An 18,967-nucleotide genomic window follows, 5' to 3' on the forward strand; every position below is an offset into this window, starting at 1 on the left:
AATTATGAAGCAGAAAAAAAACTTAATAAAAATGTACTTAATTTCTACAACAACAAAAAAATGCTCCTTTCCACTTTCTTGTACGTTTTTCACTATATAGATAATCTGCATGTCTGTGGCTAAACTTGGAAATCAGTTTGGAAATTCTGAAAAATTTTTGTATAGTCAGCATAACTCAAAGTACTTGTTCTTCACATGTATTCATATTAAATAACTCGTAAAAACTATTAATATCATCCTTATCAGTCCACATGAGACAAATTGGCAGAAATTAGCAAGCAAACTTTTGTCTACGAAAATAATATTTGATTCGATAAAAAAGCAAAACCATAATCAAAAATACTACCGAATTACGTTATTAGCAAATTTAATATCTGAAAATGATATCTCTAATGCTATCACATATTCTTATAGGATTACAAAATTATCTTCGTTCATACTACCTTGGGGTATATAAGCACGCGCACTCTATGGGAGTCAATAGTTGAATTTATTTGCCATAATGAAACTTATTTGGGTTCTAGCACTTTTTGCTTTGGCAGGTAAGTGAACTTTTGTAATCCTTTGAACTAATAAACTATTTAAACACTAACACATAATCTTAAATCCTAAATACAACAGCTGCCACAACTGCATTCCCTGAGAATGATGACACTCACATTCATGGTGAGAATGGTTGGTGGGTACCTCAAAAAGATGGTTCCTACGTATGGATGGGCGAAGATGAAGCTGAAGATATGCTAACTCGTATGGAAGCTGAAGAAGAATTCAAAGAACGCTTATCAATCTCCACCTCACCAGTTACTTTCTATTTATACACTGCAAAGAATCCCAAGAAGGGCACCAAAATCACCACTACCACAAAATCCGTGAACAAATCTAATTTCAATGCTGCAAACCCAACCAGATTCGTTATTCACGGCTGGACTCAAAGCTACTTGTCATCCATCAACAGCGATATCCGTCAAGCTTGGTTGAGCCGTGGTGATTACAATGTCATCTTTGTTGATTGGGCACGTGCTCGTTCAGTTGATTATGCCTCATCCGTTTCTGCTGTCAGTGGTGTAGGCAAGAAAGTTGCTGCTATGGTTGATTTCTTGGTTCAAAACTATGGTATGTCACTCGAGACTCTTGATGTCATTGGTCACAGTTTGGGTGCCCACGTTGCTGGTTTCACTGGCAAGAATGTTAAATCCGGTCAAGTCCACACAATTGTTGGTTTGGATCCTGCTTTACCTTTGTTCAGCTACAAAAAACCAAACAAACGTCTTAATTCAGAAGATGGTTTCTATGTTGAATCTATCCAAACTAATGGTGGTCAACTCGGTTTCTTGAAACCAATCGGCAAAGGTGCTTTCTATCCAAATGGTGGTGAAACTCAACCTGGTTGCGTCTTAGATGTTACTGGTGCTTGCTCTCATGGTCGCTCTGTCACATACTACGCCGAAGCTATTCAAATTGATGATTTCGTAACAATGAAGTGCTACGATTATGAGGATGCTGTCGCTAAGAACTGTGGTTCATCATACAGTTCCGTTCGTATGGGTGCCATGACCAATGCCTACATGGTTGAAGGTGATTTCTATGTACCAGTTAACAGCAAATCTCCATATGGTTATGGTAACTAAGTTCCGTTTAAAAAAATAAAATCATTATTTATATAACATATGCAATTTGTTTTCAATGATCTATTATATGAATTTATATAGGAATATAGGTACATATATAGGTAAATATAGGTAAATGAATCAATGCATACATACTTCCAAATGTAGACGAAAGGAATCAGGTTAGGTTAGGTTAGGTTAGGTTAGGTTATACCGGCGATTCCTTGGAGATCCACTTAGGCCTTTTGGCTCATCATGTTACTGTATGGTGAAAAAACCCAGGTTATGTGATTGATCAAGATCAAGGAATCAGATTACTTATTCAACATTTTGTATTTTAGAACTAAATCCTAAAATACACCAATTATCTATAAAAAACTATGACAAAAACGCTAAACTGATAGCTTTCTTCAATATTTTGTTCTTGTCACATATCTCAAACTCTTTTATATAAGTTTTTTCTTCAATTTCCAATGGATCAACTTTTTTTAGCAATAGAGTATACATTTTTATGCAGAAATCTGTTTCGCCCATAGACTTCTGGAGACTCTCATTACAACCTCATGGTAAAGATATATCTACCTGGTTACATTTATGACAATGGAGACTGTGACCATCCAGAGCACACCTTCTTTTACTGTAATAGGTGGCTCACATTTAGACAAGCGATAATAGTCCGAATTAAATCAATAAATCACGAAAACATAGTGAAGAAAATGAATGCGAACCCAAAGAACTGGCGAATGACAGAATCATATGTGATTCACGTTCTCAAAGCAAAGAAATTAGACTTAGTAATAAGAAGTAGAAATCAGAATAATAATTAGATCAGACACCAAAAAGTGCGATGAAAATGTGGAGATCTGGTCGCAGATCAAAAATAAAAAGAGCATGGCTTGCAACACTAATATATAAAAGAACCTTTCCAAAGTAATCCGGAAACGTTACCGAGAGGAACAAGTCGGATGAGGTACAGCTCCGGTCAGTATACTACATATTAACATGTTAGTGAATCAGGCACACTATTCCGATGATGGTTGGCTTGACAGTGCATAAAGCATTCGACATTCTTATCACAAAAAAAGGGGGACATAGCACCGTGAAGTTAAGATCTATTTTAGCCCTCTCATGGACTAACATTATCTCTCTATTATTATTTTCTTAATAAATTTGGTATGGTATTTACATCAGTACAGGACGACTTCCAAAGCAAGCTTTGTGGTCTCTTATTATTCTTTCCAAGGCCTGCAGATTTCATCAAAAGAGATTCTCAGTTTTTATAGGTAAAATTCAACCTACAATTCTAATAGCAGAATTCTAATTGAAATTAAATCATTATATGGATTTAAATTATTATGCTTTTGGAAATTGATTTACAATATTCATATTACAGATATTAATGGATTTACTGTTTGTTAATCTCTAAATGCAGAAACAACATTTTTATAAACAATCAATGACAATAGCTTTATCGCAATCAGCAAACCATGACCATGACGACTTATTAATCACAAAGTATTTATTACACCATTTACTTAAACTTTAATAATGAACAAGGTATCAGCGATATCAAATTATACAAATACGATAAGCTAAATACGATAAGCTACCGGAAAAGATTACCCTGAACTTAGAATAGATTAAATTGTACCGACGATCGAAAAAGTTTCATTTAGGCCTATTGACCTATAAATAACTTAACTTGAACCTCTGGCAATATTCAAAATGCTATGTAATAGAAGATCTTGCTATTGACAAGAAAATTAACAATTTATAAAATATATAATAGTTAAATCTCTAAAAATGGAATTATAAGATAATCTATATTCTTACGATGGAAGTCCTTAACGTGTGATGGAGCAAAGAACCAACAGCGCATTAACAGCGACAATAGATGGGCTTAATCAATTACATTCATCCATTTTTGAAAGTATGGGATGTCATACATATTGAAATACATATTAAAAAAGAATATGGCTTACTCATATACTTGCGTTATATTATAACATGTTGTATAAAATATTGAAAAATTATTGTCAAAATCACTATTTATAGATGTTAGAAGGAATTAATAGTAGCAGGTTATCCATTTTGTAGTTTCGAAAATAAACATAAATAAAACAAACTTGCTTTAGTTCAATATACTTAACATCTTACTATTATGTGTAAAATATGATATTATTCAAAAGTCCTGTACAAGAATTCTAAGTGGGGCATCCCCTTAAAGTAATTTTATCTTATATATCGGTATATATAACCAAAATCAATGATCTTTCGACGGTTGCTCAATTTTGTTTATCGACATATCTATCTAGCAAGATATGGACTACACTGTATATCATACGATTTTTACTGTCTACTTTGGAATGGAGACAATCTGAGAGTAACTCAAAGAAACAAGCACTTTTGTCCTTTATAAGTTGCAGTTTTATATGACTTTTTGTAAAAATATATCAATATGATTTATTTTTTTTACAAATAAATAAACAAATTTTTTATTATTATTATTGATTATTTAAAAAGGATTATTCCTTAACAATTAGTGAAGTAATATTTAACAGAAATTTTATTTATTTGTTCAAAATCCTTATCCATAACTAACTAAGCTTTTCTTGAGTACTGGACTGTGACAATGGATCCATATCAATCATGTTTGAATATGTATACTTCATAGAAAATTTTACATATTTGCATTTAAACTTTTATATAGACCTACTTGAAGTAAATCGCGATTAAAGCACTTAATTTAAATCTCATTGCTTAAGCAATAAAATTTTAACTGATTTTTAATTAACTAAATTATTTAGTGATATGTATATAAAAATATTTACAACTATATATTATATACTATATGAATTTAAACAAATGTATATAGAAATTTAGAGCGTTCTTTAATATTTTGTGATAAACTTGTATATGGATGATTACCACAATATGTATAAATATACATATATATATACAAATATTTATATGTATATAATAAAACATATTAGAAAATAATGAATGACTGATTAATGTTTAAAAATGTGTCTTTATCTAAACAAAAAAATAACCAATGACTGATTAACTTTTTAAAGTGTGCCTGAGAATGTATGAAACGTTAAGACTTCTCTAAACCATGGTGGCATGAACGATGTTATCAATCTTATCAATTTTTTGATAATGATATTCCTATTAATGCCACTTAAAACGTGTCAACCACAAGTATCTCATTGGCTATTTAATGGTTTTAAAACATTTAATATTTATCTATTTTATTTGCTTTTTATTTGTTTTAAAAATTAATTAAAAAGTATACAAACAAAAAGATTATTAGAAAGATTATTATTTAGGCACAACAAAAATGTATTTACACTAATAAAATAAATTAAAATTGGTAAAATTTGCAACAAATATCGCAACAAAAATCTTAAGTTTTTTATAAAAATCAATTAATTGAAATTCCCATATTTGAGGAACGCCAAAATTTTAGTATAAAAGTGAAAGTGTCTCGGTATCAAAATTAGTTATTAAACATAATGAAATTAATTTGGATCTTAGCACTTTTCGCTGTATCAGGTAATAAAATACATATAAAAATAATTTACTAAAATCTCAACAAAAATAATACTCAATAATTGTATCTAGTCTCGGCATATCCTCTCGAGGATGATACACACATCAACGGTGAAAACGGTTGGTATGTGCCACAAATAGATGGTTCCTTTGTTTGGATGGACAAAGAAGAGGCTGAATCCAAATTGGCTGAATTAGAACAACAGGAGACATTAGAAGGACGCGCTCTTACAACTGTACCAGTGAAATACTATTTGTACACCAAATCTAATCAATACACTCCACAAGAAATCACTGCAACCAAAAAATCAATTACTGCCTCTCATTTCAATGGCAAGAACCCAACCAGGTAAATTACTTTTTATAAATTGTGAAAAATTAATATAATTATTAATTGTATGTTAATAGATTCGTTATACATGGTTGGACTCAGAGCTACAATGATCCAATGAACTCCGGTATTCGTGATGCTTGGTTGAGCCATGGAGATCACAATATCATTATTGTTGATTGGGGACGTGCACGTTCTGTTGACTATGCCTCCTCTGTTATAGCTGTACCTGCTACTGGCAAAAAAGTCGGCAGCATGATTGAATATTTGCACAAGAGCCATGGCATGTCTCTAGAAACTTTGGATGTTATTGGTCATAGTTTGGGTGCTCATGTTGCTGGTTATGCAGGTAAAAGTGTAACCTCCGGTGAAGTGCACACCATTGTTGGTTTGGATCCTGCTTTACCTCTATTCAGTTACGACAAGCCAGATAAGCGTCTAAATTCAGAAGATGGTTTCTATGTTGAATCCATTCAAACTGATGGTGGTAAACTTGGTTTCTTGAAACCAATTGGTAAGGGTGCTTTCTATCCAAATGGCGGTAAGTCACAACCAGGTTGTGGTATTGATGCTACTGGTAGCTGTGCACATGGACGTTCCGTTACATACTACATTGAAGCCGTGAAAGAAAATGATTTCCCCACCATGAAGTGCGGTAATTACGAGGAAGCCGTAGCTAAATCATGCGGTAGCTCATACAGTTCCGTACGTATGGGTGCTGTTTCTAACGCATACATGGTTGCTGGAGATTATTACGTACCTGTCAACAGCAAAGCTCCTTTCGGCAAAGCTGCTTAAGTGAATTTCAAACTATTTTATCATTTTTAATAAAGTAATAAACAATAAAACCTTACACAAACCTTTTTTAATTTGTCTTATATAATAATAATAATATTATATTGAGGTATACACTATAAGCACCTTTTCTATAGTAACGCAATTTCAAAGCCCCTATGATTGATGGCAATAAACAATAGTGAATTAAGTGTTCAATAAAATTTATATACATTGATAATTATCTTTGTTTAAATATTACTAAATATATATTTAGAGGCCCTATGCTCCACTGGGAGAAGAGAACTGCAGTAATAGTAGCAATCAATATATTTACATTTTTCTAATACCTATATTAAATTTTCAAATCTTGCATTTTTTAGAAACAAAAGTTTCTAATGTATTCCATATTGATATGTGTTTTCTATATAATAGAAGTATTATCATAATTAATAAATTGTTAATAATAATATGATCAAATTAATAAAATTAATAAAGACACTTTGTCCACAATACATCGATTAAATTTATACTAAATAGAAATTGGAATTATTCTGAAGCAATGATTTTATTCCAGAAGTGATTCGCATTATCATCCACTCAGTACTTATAGAGTGACTTGGCAGTTGATCACTACGTACGAAATAAACTTTCTATTTATGGTATATGAAGATGGTGAAATAAAAATGAAATAAAATTAAGTTAAATTTTATTATTTCCAGAAATTTGATAAATATAATATAATAATCTGCAGGGTTAATCCCGCTGACTTTATTAATAAAATTTGATATGATATTTAAAAATAATATTTCTCAAATTTGTATATTATTGTTACAGTCACTATACTTTTCTAATTAACAAAAAACCAGATTAATACCTGAAAACTATACTGAAAGAGAAACATTGATAATTACCTAAATGATATATCAAAATATATATATATATCTGTAGTAATATGTTTGCTATAATTGTAGGAAATGTAAAGTTACCATATAACACATCTTCAAAGGAATAATAAGAAAATTGAAGAAAAGCTGTAACTCCGAAACAACCTTCTCTTTAAAGACAAATAGACTTAAGTGGCTTGGAAAAAGTTCTACCACGAATACTCTTTAATAATCTTCGCTTTGATTGAAATACACCGTATTAGAAAGAAAATATAAAAGTACCAACTGATTGTTTTAATATAGTCAAATACATATTCATTGAATTGATAAACTTATGATAAACTTAAGGTACTATAGTATAAGATACAAAATTTTGTTCTCCAGGTACACAGATTAACAAAACATCACAGAAAATTTTCCGTTGCTTCAGATTCTACTAAGTAAAGTAAACCTGAAACTAAAAGTAATCTAAACAACTTAAACTTAACTTAATCGCATTAATTTTCAATTTATCTAAAAATAATCTAACACGTTCCATTTATAATATAAAGATAATAAATTATTATATTGTAATTTTCATTGTGTATATACTTTTAGTAGTTGTTAAAAAAATTGTTTACTCACACGAGATTAATTCAATGCTTATCTTTTTAAGAAAACCCATTTTTTCACACTCAAGTATTCCATATTAAAATGCTCCATATTTTCTACAAGAAAAAAGTATACTTTGGATTTTTCAGAGTTCTAACACCCTTTACACTAATAAATAGCAATCCATTATTAAATTTAAGGCAATCAAATTCTTTCCAGTTACTTTCCAATTTTTATTTTCCTAAAATCTTTATGTTCCAGAATGCGTCAAGTGATATTATATATAAACTAATGTGAAGTGCTTAAATTTAGAGAAAGTAGCTACAAAAGAAATTCTCCCATTCAATGAATTGTGGTTTATCGAAGAGAGTTAAGTGAGAGTTAAACCTATCGATATCTTAAGAAGCAGCTGGAGATAGCATTTCATTGTAATTAGTGCCATGTATATTTTGTGGAGTCTCTGATACCTCACTCATCACTTTACTAGTATCTAGTCAAATTTTATATGCCTTTGTTGACAATAGTGTGAAGGGTATAAAACAAGTTTATTCAACTAAACTACTGCTCAAATCAATTTCTAATTTTTAACTAAGATAATAAGATGGAAATTCCTTTCTCTTCCCAATCAATTGCAATTATTTGCCAAAATACGAAGATAACAATCTCTAACTTACTTGCGCAAATAATATTCTATCTACTTCAAGCCTTTAAAACTTTGTTGTTTATACATTTTATCAAAGTGATTTTCAAAACAGATAACAACTTATTTTAATCCAGAATAATGTTAGAAAAACAAAATCAGCTGTTCCAACACAACACTATCTCAAGTACTTAAGTATCGCATAAGCCAACCAATTGTTGTCTTCTTCGTATATAAAAGCCATACGGCAAGAATGTCTTTTAGTTGAAATATTTTCACCTGAAAAATGAAACTTCTTTGGCTGTTGGGCATATTTGCAGTTACTGGTAACATAATAAAATATAAATAACAACAGAAATATTTTAAAAAAAATATCTAAAAAATAGTGTCATCACTTCCTGTTGAGGACACACGCGTTAATGGCGAGAATGGTTGGTATATACCACAAATAGATGGCTCCTTTGTGTGGATGGACAAAGAGGAGGCTTTAACTGCACTTGAACAGATGGAAGAAATTGAAGGACGTTTAACAACTGTTCCAGTTAACTACTACCTGTACACAAAAGCCAACCAATATACACCACAAGAAATCACTGCCACAAAAAAATCAATTGATGCATCCAACTTCAATCCAGCTAATCCAACAAGGTTCATTAATAATAAAATATTCAAGAAGAATAATTATTAAAAACTTTTTAATAACTCTATTAATTATAATAGATTCACCATTCATGGTTGGACTTCAAGTTATAAAGATGGTATGAACAGCGGTATTCGTGATGCCTGGATGAAACATGGTGACTACAATATTATTGCCATTGATTGGGGACGTGCACGCTCTATTGACTACGCTTCATCAGTTTTAGCTGTACCCGCCACTGGCAAAAAAATTGCCGGTATGATCGATTTCTTACATAAAAACTATGGTATGTCCTTGGATACTTTGGAAGTAATTGGTCATAGTTTGGGTGCTCATGTTGCTGGTTTCACTGGCAAAAATGTTGAATCCGGTCAAGTCCACACAATTGTTGGTTTAGATCCTGCTTTACCTTTGTACAGTTTCGATAAACCAAACAAACGTTTAAGCTCTGATGATGCTTTCTATGTTGAATCCATTCAAACCGATGGTGGTCAACTTGGTTTCTTAAAACCCATTGGTAAAGGTGCCTTCTATCCTAATGGTGGTAAATCACAACCTGGTTGTGGTGTTGATTTAACTGGTGGTTGCTCACATGGTCGTTCCGTTACTTATTATGTTGAAGCCGTCAAAGACGATAATTTCCCCACCATGAAGTGTGGTAACTACGAACAAGCTGTTGCTAAATCATGTGGCAGCACTTACAGTACCGTTCGTATGGGTGCTGTTACCAATGCCTACATGGTTGCTGGTGATTATTATGTACCTGTGAATAGCAAGGCTCCATATGGCATGGCTGCTTAAATGTTTATGTTGACACATAATGGAAACTGAGTAAAAATTGACTGATATAAATAAAATTTTGATTATTAAGTTTTGTGTTAATTAATTGTATTGTAGAGACTTTAAGATTTTAGTCTGCTTAGATGGATGCTATTAGTTAAAAAAGGTTTAAAATATCTACTATATCTTGAATTACATGTTTTGGTGATATTTTTAAATAATTCATTTAGGAAACTATAAGAAATTTTTACTAAATAATACTCTATATTAATGTTCTTTTTTTAGACATGCAAAGCAGACATGAAAATTTCCTTAATGATAACTGGTTTATTGGTTAATATTCTTTTTATAATTATTCATATATTTTTATATGAATAATAATTAATATGGTACACTTACAATCAGTTCTTTTACATAGCTATAAAGGGATAGTCAGCTAACCATGCAGGGATGATTTTAGACCTTTTCTAGCAGCTACCATCGTTATAACTCAAATATATGCTATTGTTAGCAAGTGGCAAATCACATAATGATAAGGAAAATATATTTATACAATATATTTTTGTATTTTTTGTGTCAAAGTGCTATATACGTTACAGAAAAAAAAACTTGAATGCTAATGTAATACCTACATTTGCGACTTTTTTAAATGGTGATCTTAGCGATTACAATGGACTGATCCTAGGGGAGAGCTCATTAGTTAAGATAAAATATTATTATATTCTCGAGAGCTATCATCATCACTAAGAACACATGCCACATTTTTTTCTACATTGCTTTATGGTATGAAAGAGTGGAGTTGTTCTATCAATAAGTAAACTTGTATTCCTCAAAACGTTGTTTTATCAACGTATGCTAAAAACCAGTTGGACGAAGCATATATAAATTGGAAAGTATTTTCACGAGGTAACAAAGAAATAGAGACATTAAAGGTCTTAGTCAAATCGTAAGATAACCAGAAAAATACGATCCATTTAGAATGAAATTAATGATGAAATTAAGAAAGGCTCGGCACTGGTATACGAAGGATATCGTGCCTTAAAAAGATTTAAGGCAATGCTTTTAATTAATTCTACTTTAGTAAAAGTACTAGATCACGAATTTAGTACTTGAAAGAAAGTATTATGAAAATAAAATGTTAATAAAAGTAATGCATGTCCCATGGCAATATATTTCTCTACAGTAAATATCTTATTGAAATATAAACTTACTGTGTAAGTAAAAGTATACTTTGACTATATATATAGTGAACTTATTATTACCACCACTGGAGATGACGTTAGCTAGCAATATCGAATACAAGTAACAAATAGTTTAAAGCTTTTTTCAAACTATATATTTTTAATAATCTCATATCTTATTATTATCACTAGCTAGAAATTGCACAAGGCCAGGCTCTGAGAAGACTTTTCAAAGTTCCATGATACATAAGGACGAATGATTCTCAGGGACATCAAGATTGATCCCATCAAAAAAATGAATAAAAAAGGATAGAGACCTGAAATTTTTTGCAAAAACTGATAGACTTACCAACACCGCGTTATCAAATCTCAAAATGGTTACAGGCTCCTCGGGAAGGTATGCAGATCTGAGTCAATTATTGCTTAGTCTGATGAATTGATAAACAATAATCTAGTCAAGGTGTAAAGAGGCGTTTTGAAAATACCTCGAGTTAAAAAAGAGTATAAGTGCTTAAGTGCAGTAGCTTAAAACAGCTTCAACATAATATTATCGATTTGCATTTCAAAGACATATAAATATATAAATATTACATTAATATCCAAATTACTTTTTAGTAAAGTCTACTATCACAAAATTTACTATTATTTGATTCAATCTATTTTTGTTATAACCCTTACTTACTAAGGAATTATTTTTTCAGTAGCTAACAGACAAAATTGCTTCATTTACTTTTTGAAATTAGAAAATATTTTCAAGTTTATTATAGCTTAAAATATGAAATAAATTAGTTCAATTTGCGCTATTCAAGTTCTGTCTACGAACTTCTACACAAATTGTTCACATAATTTTAAATCAAAGAAATTTAAATATTACAGACACCAAATTATATTAAATTAAATTTCCAAAATGTGCAAAAGTTGAAGAACAATGAACCAACAAAACATTTAAATTAATTTAAAGAACTTCCACAAAGCTGTATCGATATCCATGCCATAGTATTTAATATACAGCACTTCCAAAGTTAAGACCTAACTCAAACAATGTTTAATAGTCCCAGAAGTCAGTAACCACAGTTAGCTGTATCTCACTTCTTTTGATGTTCAATTGCGCTTGAAAGTGTTTTGTATTACATTAAATCTAATTAAAAGTCTCCCATAGCGCTGTGACGTTAGTTCGGTTACTGGATTAAACATTTTTTGCATTAGACACAGTAGCAAATTAGAATACTTGTAAATATATGTGACTTACTCACTATTTACATACTTCATATACATACCACATATTGCCTACATACATATAAGGAAAATAAGTTATCATCATTAAAACGTGCTGAACAAGAAGAAAGGATAATGTCAGTGTATTTGAAGAAAATGCATGAAAGACGCCATGAAATGTTTATTATCAGTTGCACACAAAGTATATGAACACTTAAATTACAGTTACAAGTATTCCCGTATAGACGAATGTACACATCTTATAATATATTTGTGAATGCTACTCTGTCCAAGTACCACAGTGCGTATGAGTTACTTAATAAAACGATGTTCATGTCAATTTGATATGTGCTTTACGTCTTTTTAATGTACGTTTTTATTAAGGAAATAGGAAGATACAACAAAGGCTACATGCTTTGACATCACACACATTTCCATACATATATATTTATATATACACACATGAGTGAATATTTATACACAAAAATATTGTTATGTAGAAAGTATTAAGATGAATTTACAGCATTTGCCCAGCTTAATTTCACAAGGAAGAAATCGGAAATGATGTATTCTGTGTAAACTCACCACAGCGATACCTTAAGGACTACACAAATTTATTATTTAAAGTCCTTTTTAATTTTGTATCTTTAATATTTTGCTTTCTTCCGCAAATTACACATTTAACAAAGTGTAATAACCTGACGCCATGTTCACTTTGTCTGTAACTAAATGAGGTTTCAGTGATGTTGAAATAAATATATAACAAATATCAAAAGTAGAACGTTTAATCATTAAGATATCACGCAAAAAAAAAAAAGTATCTCAATCAAATTGGGATGGTATCAAATTTGCATATTCTTACAATGGATTTTGTACGTGTATTATGTGCTCATTATTATCATAAAACACGTGCAGGAAACAGATAAAAATAAGTAGGAATGAGTTGATATAAACGTATAAGCGTTTATTTTTCCATTTCCAAGTTAGATAAGTAAAAATTGGAAATTTTTAAAAGTGGAAAAAGGTGAATAATTTATTAAGAAATTTTTTTTCATAGCTTTCCTTGAAGAAAAATTAAGCACATATTTGAAAGATAATTTATAATGTATATATTCAACAAAATGCGTTTATAAATAATGAGAGCATATATTAAAAAAGTTATGAAGTCAAAAATTAGAAATTAAATTCATTTTCTTTAAATTAAGAAAAATGTTGTGTTCTGAAGAGAATTTAATATAACTCAGACAAAATCAAATTTCACATGAGTCACACAAAACTTAAAAAAGTATTTAAAAAAAGTATTAAAGTATTTAAAGAGAACGAAGAGAATGATAAAATAATTCTTCCAGTCTCTAATATCCACAGAGGACATTATACTTAGTTATAAAAGTAAAGCATCGCTTAGAATACTAGTCTTTGCCACTATATTTGAAGTGGAACTAATAGCAATTTTGATATATATCAAAATTCAACACCAGGATAGCCAGGAAACTATCAAAACCTTATAGTGTTCGTATCTTATCTTGCACATATGAATAAACTGTGTAGGCGCAAAAATATACTCGTCGTCTATTCACTATATTAAGATATACTGACTACCATAGGTAATTTATAATTGAATTATCTCATTAGAGGTCCGTTAATGAATTATTTTAGTTATATTCTAGGTATTTACTTTTCTAAAATCACATGACGAAAGTCTAGCTATCAATAAACCCACCAAGAACTAGGAAAATAAGTAAGTGAATCAAAATCGGGAGGAACCAAAATCGGTTATATTATAACACTGTAACCGATAATTACATGTTACTGATAGGACTCAAAGTTCAAAATCAAATATATTTTTGAAAAAAATCAACTAAAAGCTTTTTGTGAAACTTTATGATTTAATTCAGCTTGTCTGAATTATATGTCTGTCTTAAATCAACCGCGCCAGATGTCATACAGGGTGTCAGCCGTTCATTAGTCAATCAAGCCGTTTAGATGGTTTTGAAACTTTTTCCTTTCTTCAACAAATACATTTCTACAAAGAGGTAAGACTCACACGTTAGCAATACATGGAATAGGAATACCCTTACTGATGTGTGATAATTACTAATAGATGAAGTAATTAGAATATTTTTCCAAAGAACTTTTTACATTGGAGAGCATTTTATATATTAGCAAACATAAAGCTGCAGCAAGAATAAATCTTTGGTTATGATTCAAAATTTAATGTTTAAGTTAAATTATGCATTGCATATATAATTTTAAATTTCAGTTAATTTTATTAGAAAAGTGTCACTTTTAACTTTCTTAACAGTTTCCGGCAAAAAACAATAATTTTGTTTGAATGAACCAAAAGGCTTCAATATTTTTATTTATTTTAATGGCAAAAGTTTATATCTCATACCGTGAGAAATCTATTATAGAAGTACACATTCTAAGCCTTATATACAGAATATATTAAATGCATTACAATTGCTGTAAGAAATGTTGATGTTGTAATACTTAAGTAGCAAATAAAGATATTTACTTTTTGTTTATTCAAAGAAAAAAATGGCTATTGTATAAAGTATTATATAGTGCGTTATATGTATATATTTTTCTTTTCCAAAAAAAAACATATTTTTTAACTCCTTAACAAGATATGTACCTAGAAGATGTTTCGACACAGGTTTGGTGTGAGATTTACTTTACTACTTATAACTTCAATTCATTGAAGAGTCATATTACTTACACATTAATTACATTGATTTTTATAACATATGAAATCATGTTAGTGATTTTTTTTACGCCAAGAAAAAAATATTTGTTAAAATTAATTAAGTCCAAAGGCACGTGTAAATAAAAATGGTGTAAGTTAATTATATGTTAATGTCATATACAAACAAAAAGTAAAATGTTATTGTCTCTGTAAATAAAAAAAAAATAAAAATTAAAGTACATAATTTTGTGTTTCTTTAATATAGATACACATAAAGTTTCTTGATTTTTCAGGATAGTATTCATAAATGTGAAAATGTCTTTAATTTGATTGATAGGTGGTATGCATAATTCAGTAAAGAAAAACATTTCCCTAAAAGTCACTTAAATTACGAATTTTTTTTAAATGTATAATATTTAATTAATTAATATAAAAATTTATTTTTTAAGAAATATTATGATAAAAATAATATAAAAATATATTTCATTTCTTAATTAGAAAAATAATAAATTATTTACAAATCTGCCCTTTATACAACAAAATGTATTTACTAAACTACTGTTTTGGAAATAAATTACTAATGGAAGTAATTTATGCTAAACATGAACTTTTGTCGAGTAATTAATCAGCATAAGAGATGCATAGTATATATACATACACCTTATGAAATAATGAAGCTTTTGATTCGTAGTAAATTAGATATATTATTAGTAACACATATTATTAAACTTACATTGAGGTATGATGAAATTATTTAAACAACAACAAACACGATTATGACTTGCATGTGTATTTTTTTCAACCTAAAAATTCAACGAAATCTGATAAACACAGGCAGATTCAAAGACTTCAGATCCATCATATTATAAAGCTTCGTATTCAGTTATTCTTAGTGTGACTTAAAAGTGTCCACAGATAAAATAGAGTTAAGGTGTTGTATCACCAACTCTGCATATCAATCAATCATGTGTATTTTAGATTCGGTTAAGTTATGGCTGCATACCTATATAATTTCAATACTTTTACAATAAATTAAGAATATAATTCTTATCTTCAGTACAAAAATTAAGAACGATTCAAGAAAGTTTAAATTTTTTAAACTCAGTGATAAGGATAGCTTAATCACTATTAATATACATATCTCATTGAAATAATTAATACAAATTATAAACTTCATTTGATTTAATTGCTGTAGAATAATTATTTTGTTCTATACACTTATCCATTACGAAGATAAAAAAGAGTTTCTAACCTAATGATGATACATCAACATTCTAAAATACAAAACAAAAGTAGTAGGTAGTTCAATCTAAGCACATTGAAGATAATATCTAGCGCTATCTATCTCCCAACAGTACTTCCATTGTATGCACTTTCCGAACTTGTTATAAAACATTGTACGTCATCATTTTAATTGGGCTTCACTTATTCCACAAATACTATATAATATATTCATATCCTACATAACACACTGATATGATTCAAAAGTTTAATTTGAACAAACATTTTGTGTAACGATATATATACTTTTTAAGTACCATATATTTTGACTTATATTTTTTACAAAAATAATACATACTTTTATTATTAACTACATATACCACTTATTACTTTAAAAACACATATTTCAGGATTCGATAAAAACAGTTAAATAAAATTTTTCAATTTGTTTTCTGAGTTTTAACTCCCACAAGCAATCATCGCTGATGAGTAGTTTTTTCTCATCTTTAAAAATTCTATAAAAAAATAAAGGATGGTAAATGTTTATAATACACAGAATCCCTTAAGGCAGCTTATTTTTACCACAAAATTCGTATTACATTAATACTGTATATTGGGAAAATACAAAAAAAGAATTTCAAGTATTAAACTTTTCAGTTGATTTAACCCTTTTCCATGTCAGGTAAGAGGCTGGAGAATATCCATTTATCGAACTTTAAGGCAAACATTTATAGCTAATACCCAAAGTAACTGTTTATTAGTGATAATAAAAGCAAACAATGTGAATTAGTAACATTTCAACATCTGTTGTTATCATCTTAATGGATATACTTCACTTAAGAAAATATACGCTTGAATAGGCTTAACGAAATTATATATATGATATAAAATATAATTAGGAAATTTTATATAGTTACACAATCTTGATGTATTTACGTACAATAACAAAAACTCTGTATATTTAATATTTTAGTAGTAAATTTATTAAATTTCATATTAACAGTTTGAACAATTTGTACTTAAGACTTTAAAATATTAATGAATAGTAATCAAAATATAGGAATAATTGGAATATATGTATATCAAAGTGTTCTAAAGAGACGCTTTCTGTATGAACTCAAATGCTAACCCCTCATAGTTGAATATTAGTTATATATGTATTAGTTATGTATAGACATATCAGTATACTCAACAATACTGGAAGAAAAACAATAACAACATGTTTTTTGTTTGGAACTTGAATTGGTACTAGAATCTGTGGAACTTCTCGATAATATATTGCAAGGCATGCGCTCTTATTTGGTTAGAGGAAATTTTAGCAAACACTGGCAAAAATGTCCTCCTGAATCTGTACGATTCCAGATAGACTACATTAGTTTCATATAATGCAATTCTTTTGTTTTTCATCTTTGTTTTTGCTAACTGTTAGTATTCTATATTTTATATCTTCATACATATTTTTTTTTTTATATAATTATGTCGAAATAAAAATGACTAATATAATAATATAATATTAATATAATATATAATATTAATATAATATATAATATTTATGTAACATTTTTTATTATTATATTATTATTATTATATTATTATATTATATTATATTATATATCATAATTTTATTATGTCAATATTCATTATTTCTATTTGCAATCATTTATATTTAAACATCATTTGATTCTCATTCGGTTTACATAAAAACTTCTTACGGAATAGATCATCTATTTGACATAAGATCACCTGTTTTGTCACCACTGAACTACATGATGAATGACGAATTTTGCAATGTATTGTGATCATACGAGCAAATCCAAAATCTCGACATTTTAAGAAAGGGAAGTTCCCTGAAGTTATGTCTGAGCTTTTGTCAATTTTATATTTCAATGACATTATGTTTCACACCTTATGACAAGAATGTAACAATACAGAATAGAAACAATACATGAAATCGAATTTTAATTTCACCAGATTGTTTTACTTTCAATAACATAAATTTATATATATATATATATACTAGATAACCCGACAAACGTTGTTTTGCCTTATAAATTATTTCTAGTTTCTAGATAAATTCTTGTGTAGACAAAAAGTAACTTACTTATTATAAGTGTGTAAGTATGTGGTATATGCATGAAATAGGCATGGAGCGCTATGAACGAAAAGAAAAATAAAAATAAAAAACGCAAAACAATATTATTTTTAATATATTTTATTATTTTTATTATTTTAACTAACAAAAGTCGAAGATAAAATCACTCAGTGAGTCTTGGATTAACTGTAAATAAGCGTTCGATTTAAATAAATTGAGACATGCATCAACTGGTGAAACTTGCTTGCGGGGCATCCATTTTTTTGTTTGAGCCCATGTGAAATAGCGTGGTACTTGTGAATAGAGTAATGTTCTTGCAAAGGCACCAAAATCATTCGTACTATTACACAATTCAAGAAATGCAGTGAGTGTAGATTTAGGTGGATTTGTATCACGATCAATCACTGTCTCGTTCGTGAAAAAAACACGCTGACCGTTTTCAAGATGGACGTCTAACTGAACAGCTGCTGGATCCCGTTCATGAATTAGAAAACCGAAGATACGCCATCAGCTTCATTGGAGCTGATGTACCGACCAATTTGGTAGAGCGTAATTTCACCGTTTTTGTTAATTGGAGGAGCACTTACATTAGTATTTTCTACTCTAAACACAGCCATATCACTGCCTTTATGGACATACTTATATATTTGATGCTCTTCACAGAACTGCAAAACTCAACATGTATATGAGCATTGTATGTCTTGCTTAGCAGAGGCGAATACGGCACCACCCGCCATTGTCCCCCATTATCGGGATTTCTTCGACGA

At 29.4% G+C, this 18,967-nt stretch overlaps 3 protein-coding genes across 3 annotated transcripts; all 3 read left to right on the top strand.

Moving 5' to 3' along the window:
• Positions 1–458: 458 nt before the first annotated feature.
• On the top strand, positions 459–1,668 carry LOC119679447 (phospholipase A1 VesT1.02-like). The gene is made up of 2 exons (XM_038091803.1): positions 459–542; positions 622–1,668. The coding sequence occupies exons 1-2, from the start codon at positions 503–505 to the stop codon at positions 1,626–1,628; spliced, it is 1,047 nt and encodes a 348-aa protein (XP_037947731.1). The 5' UTR covers positions 459–502; the 3' UTR covers positions 1,629–1,668.
• A 3,405-nt stretch (positions 1,669–5,073) lies between these two features.
• On the top strand, positions 5,074–6,356 carry LOC119679448 (phospholipase A1 VesT1.02-like). Its single transcript, XM_038091804.1, has 3 exons — positions 5,074–5,165; positions 5,235–5,511; positions 5,571–6,356. The coding sequence occupies exons 1-3, from the start codon at positions 5,126–5,128 to the stop codon at positions 6,289–6,291; spliced, it is 1,038 nt and encodes a 345-aa protein (XP_037947732.1). The 5' UTR covers positions 5,074–5,125; the 3' UTR covers positions 6,292–6,356.
• A 2,264-nt stretch (positions 6,357–8,620) lies between these two features.
• Positions 8,621–9,895, top strand: LOC119679449 (phospholipase A1-like). Its single transcript, XM_038091805.1, has 3 exons — positions 8,621–8,711; positions 8,772–9,033; positions 9,106–9,895. The coding sequence occupies exons 1-3, from the start codon at positions 8,672–8,674 to the stop codon at positions 9,824–9,826; spliced, it is 1,023 nt and encodes a 340-aa protein (XP_037947733.1). The 5' UTR covers positions 8,621–8,671; the 3' UTR covers positions 9,827–9,895.
• Positions 9,896–18,967: the final 9,072 nt, after the last annotated feature.

The sequence above is a fragment of the Teleopsis dalmanni genome, chromosome 2 (assembly GCF_002237135.1).
Source record: "Teleopsis dalmanni isolate 2A chromosome 2, ASM223713v2, whole genome shotgun sequence".
Classification (NCBI taxonomy): domain Eukaryota; kingdom Metazoa; phylum Arthropoda; class Insecta; order Diptera; family Diopsidae; genus Teleopsis; species Teleopsis dalmanni.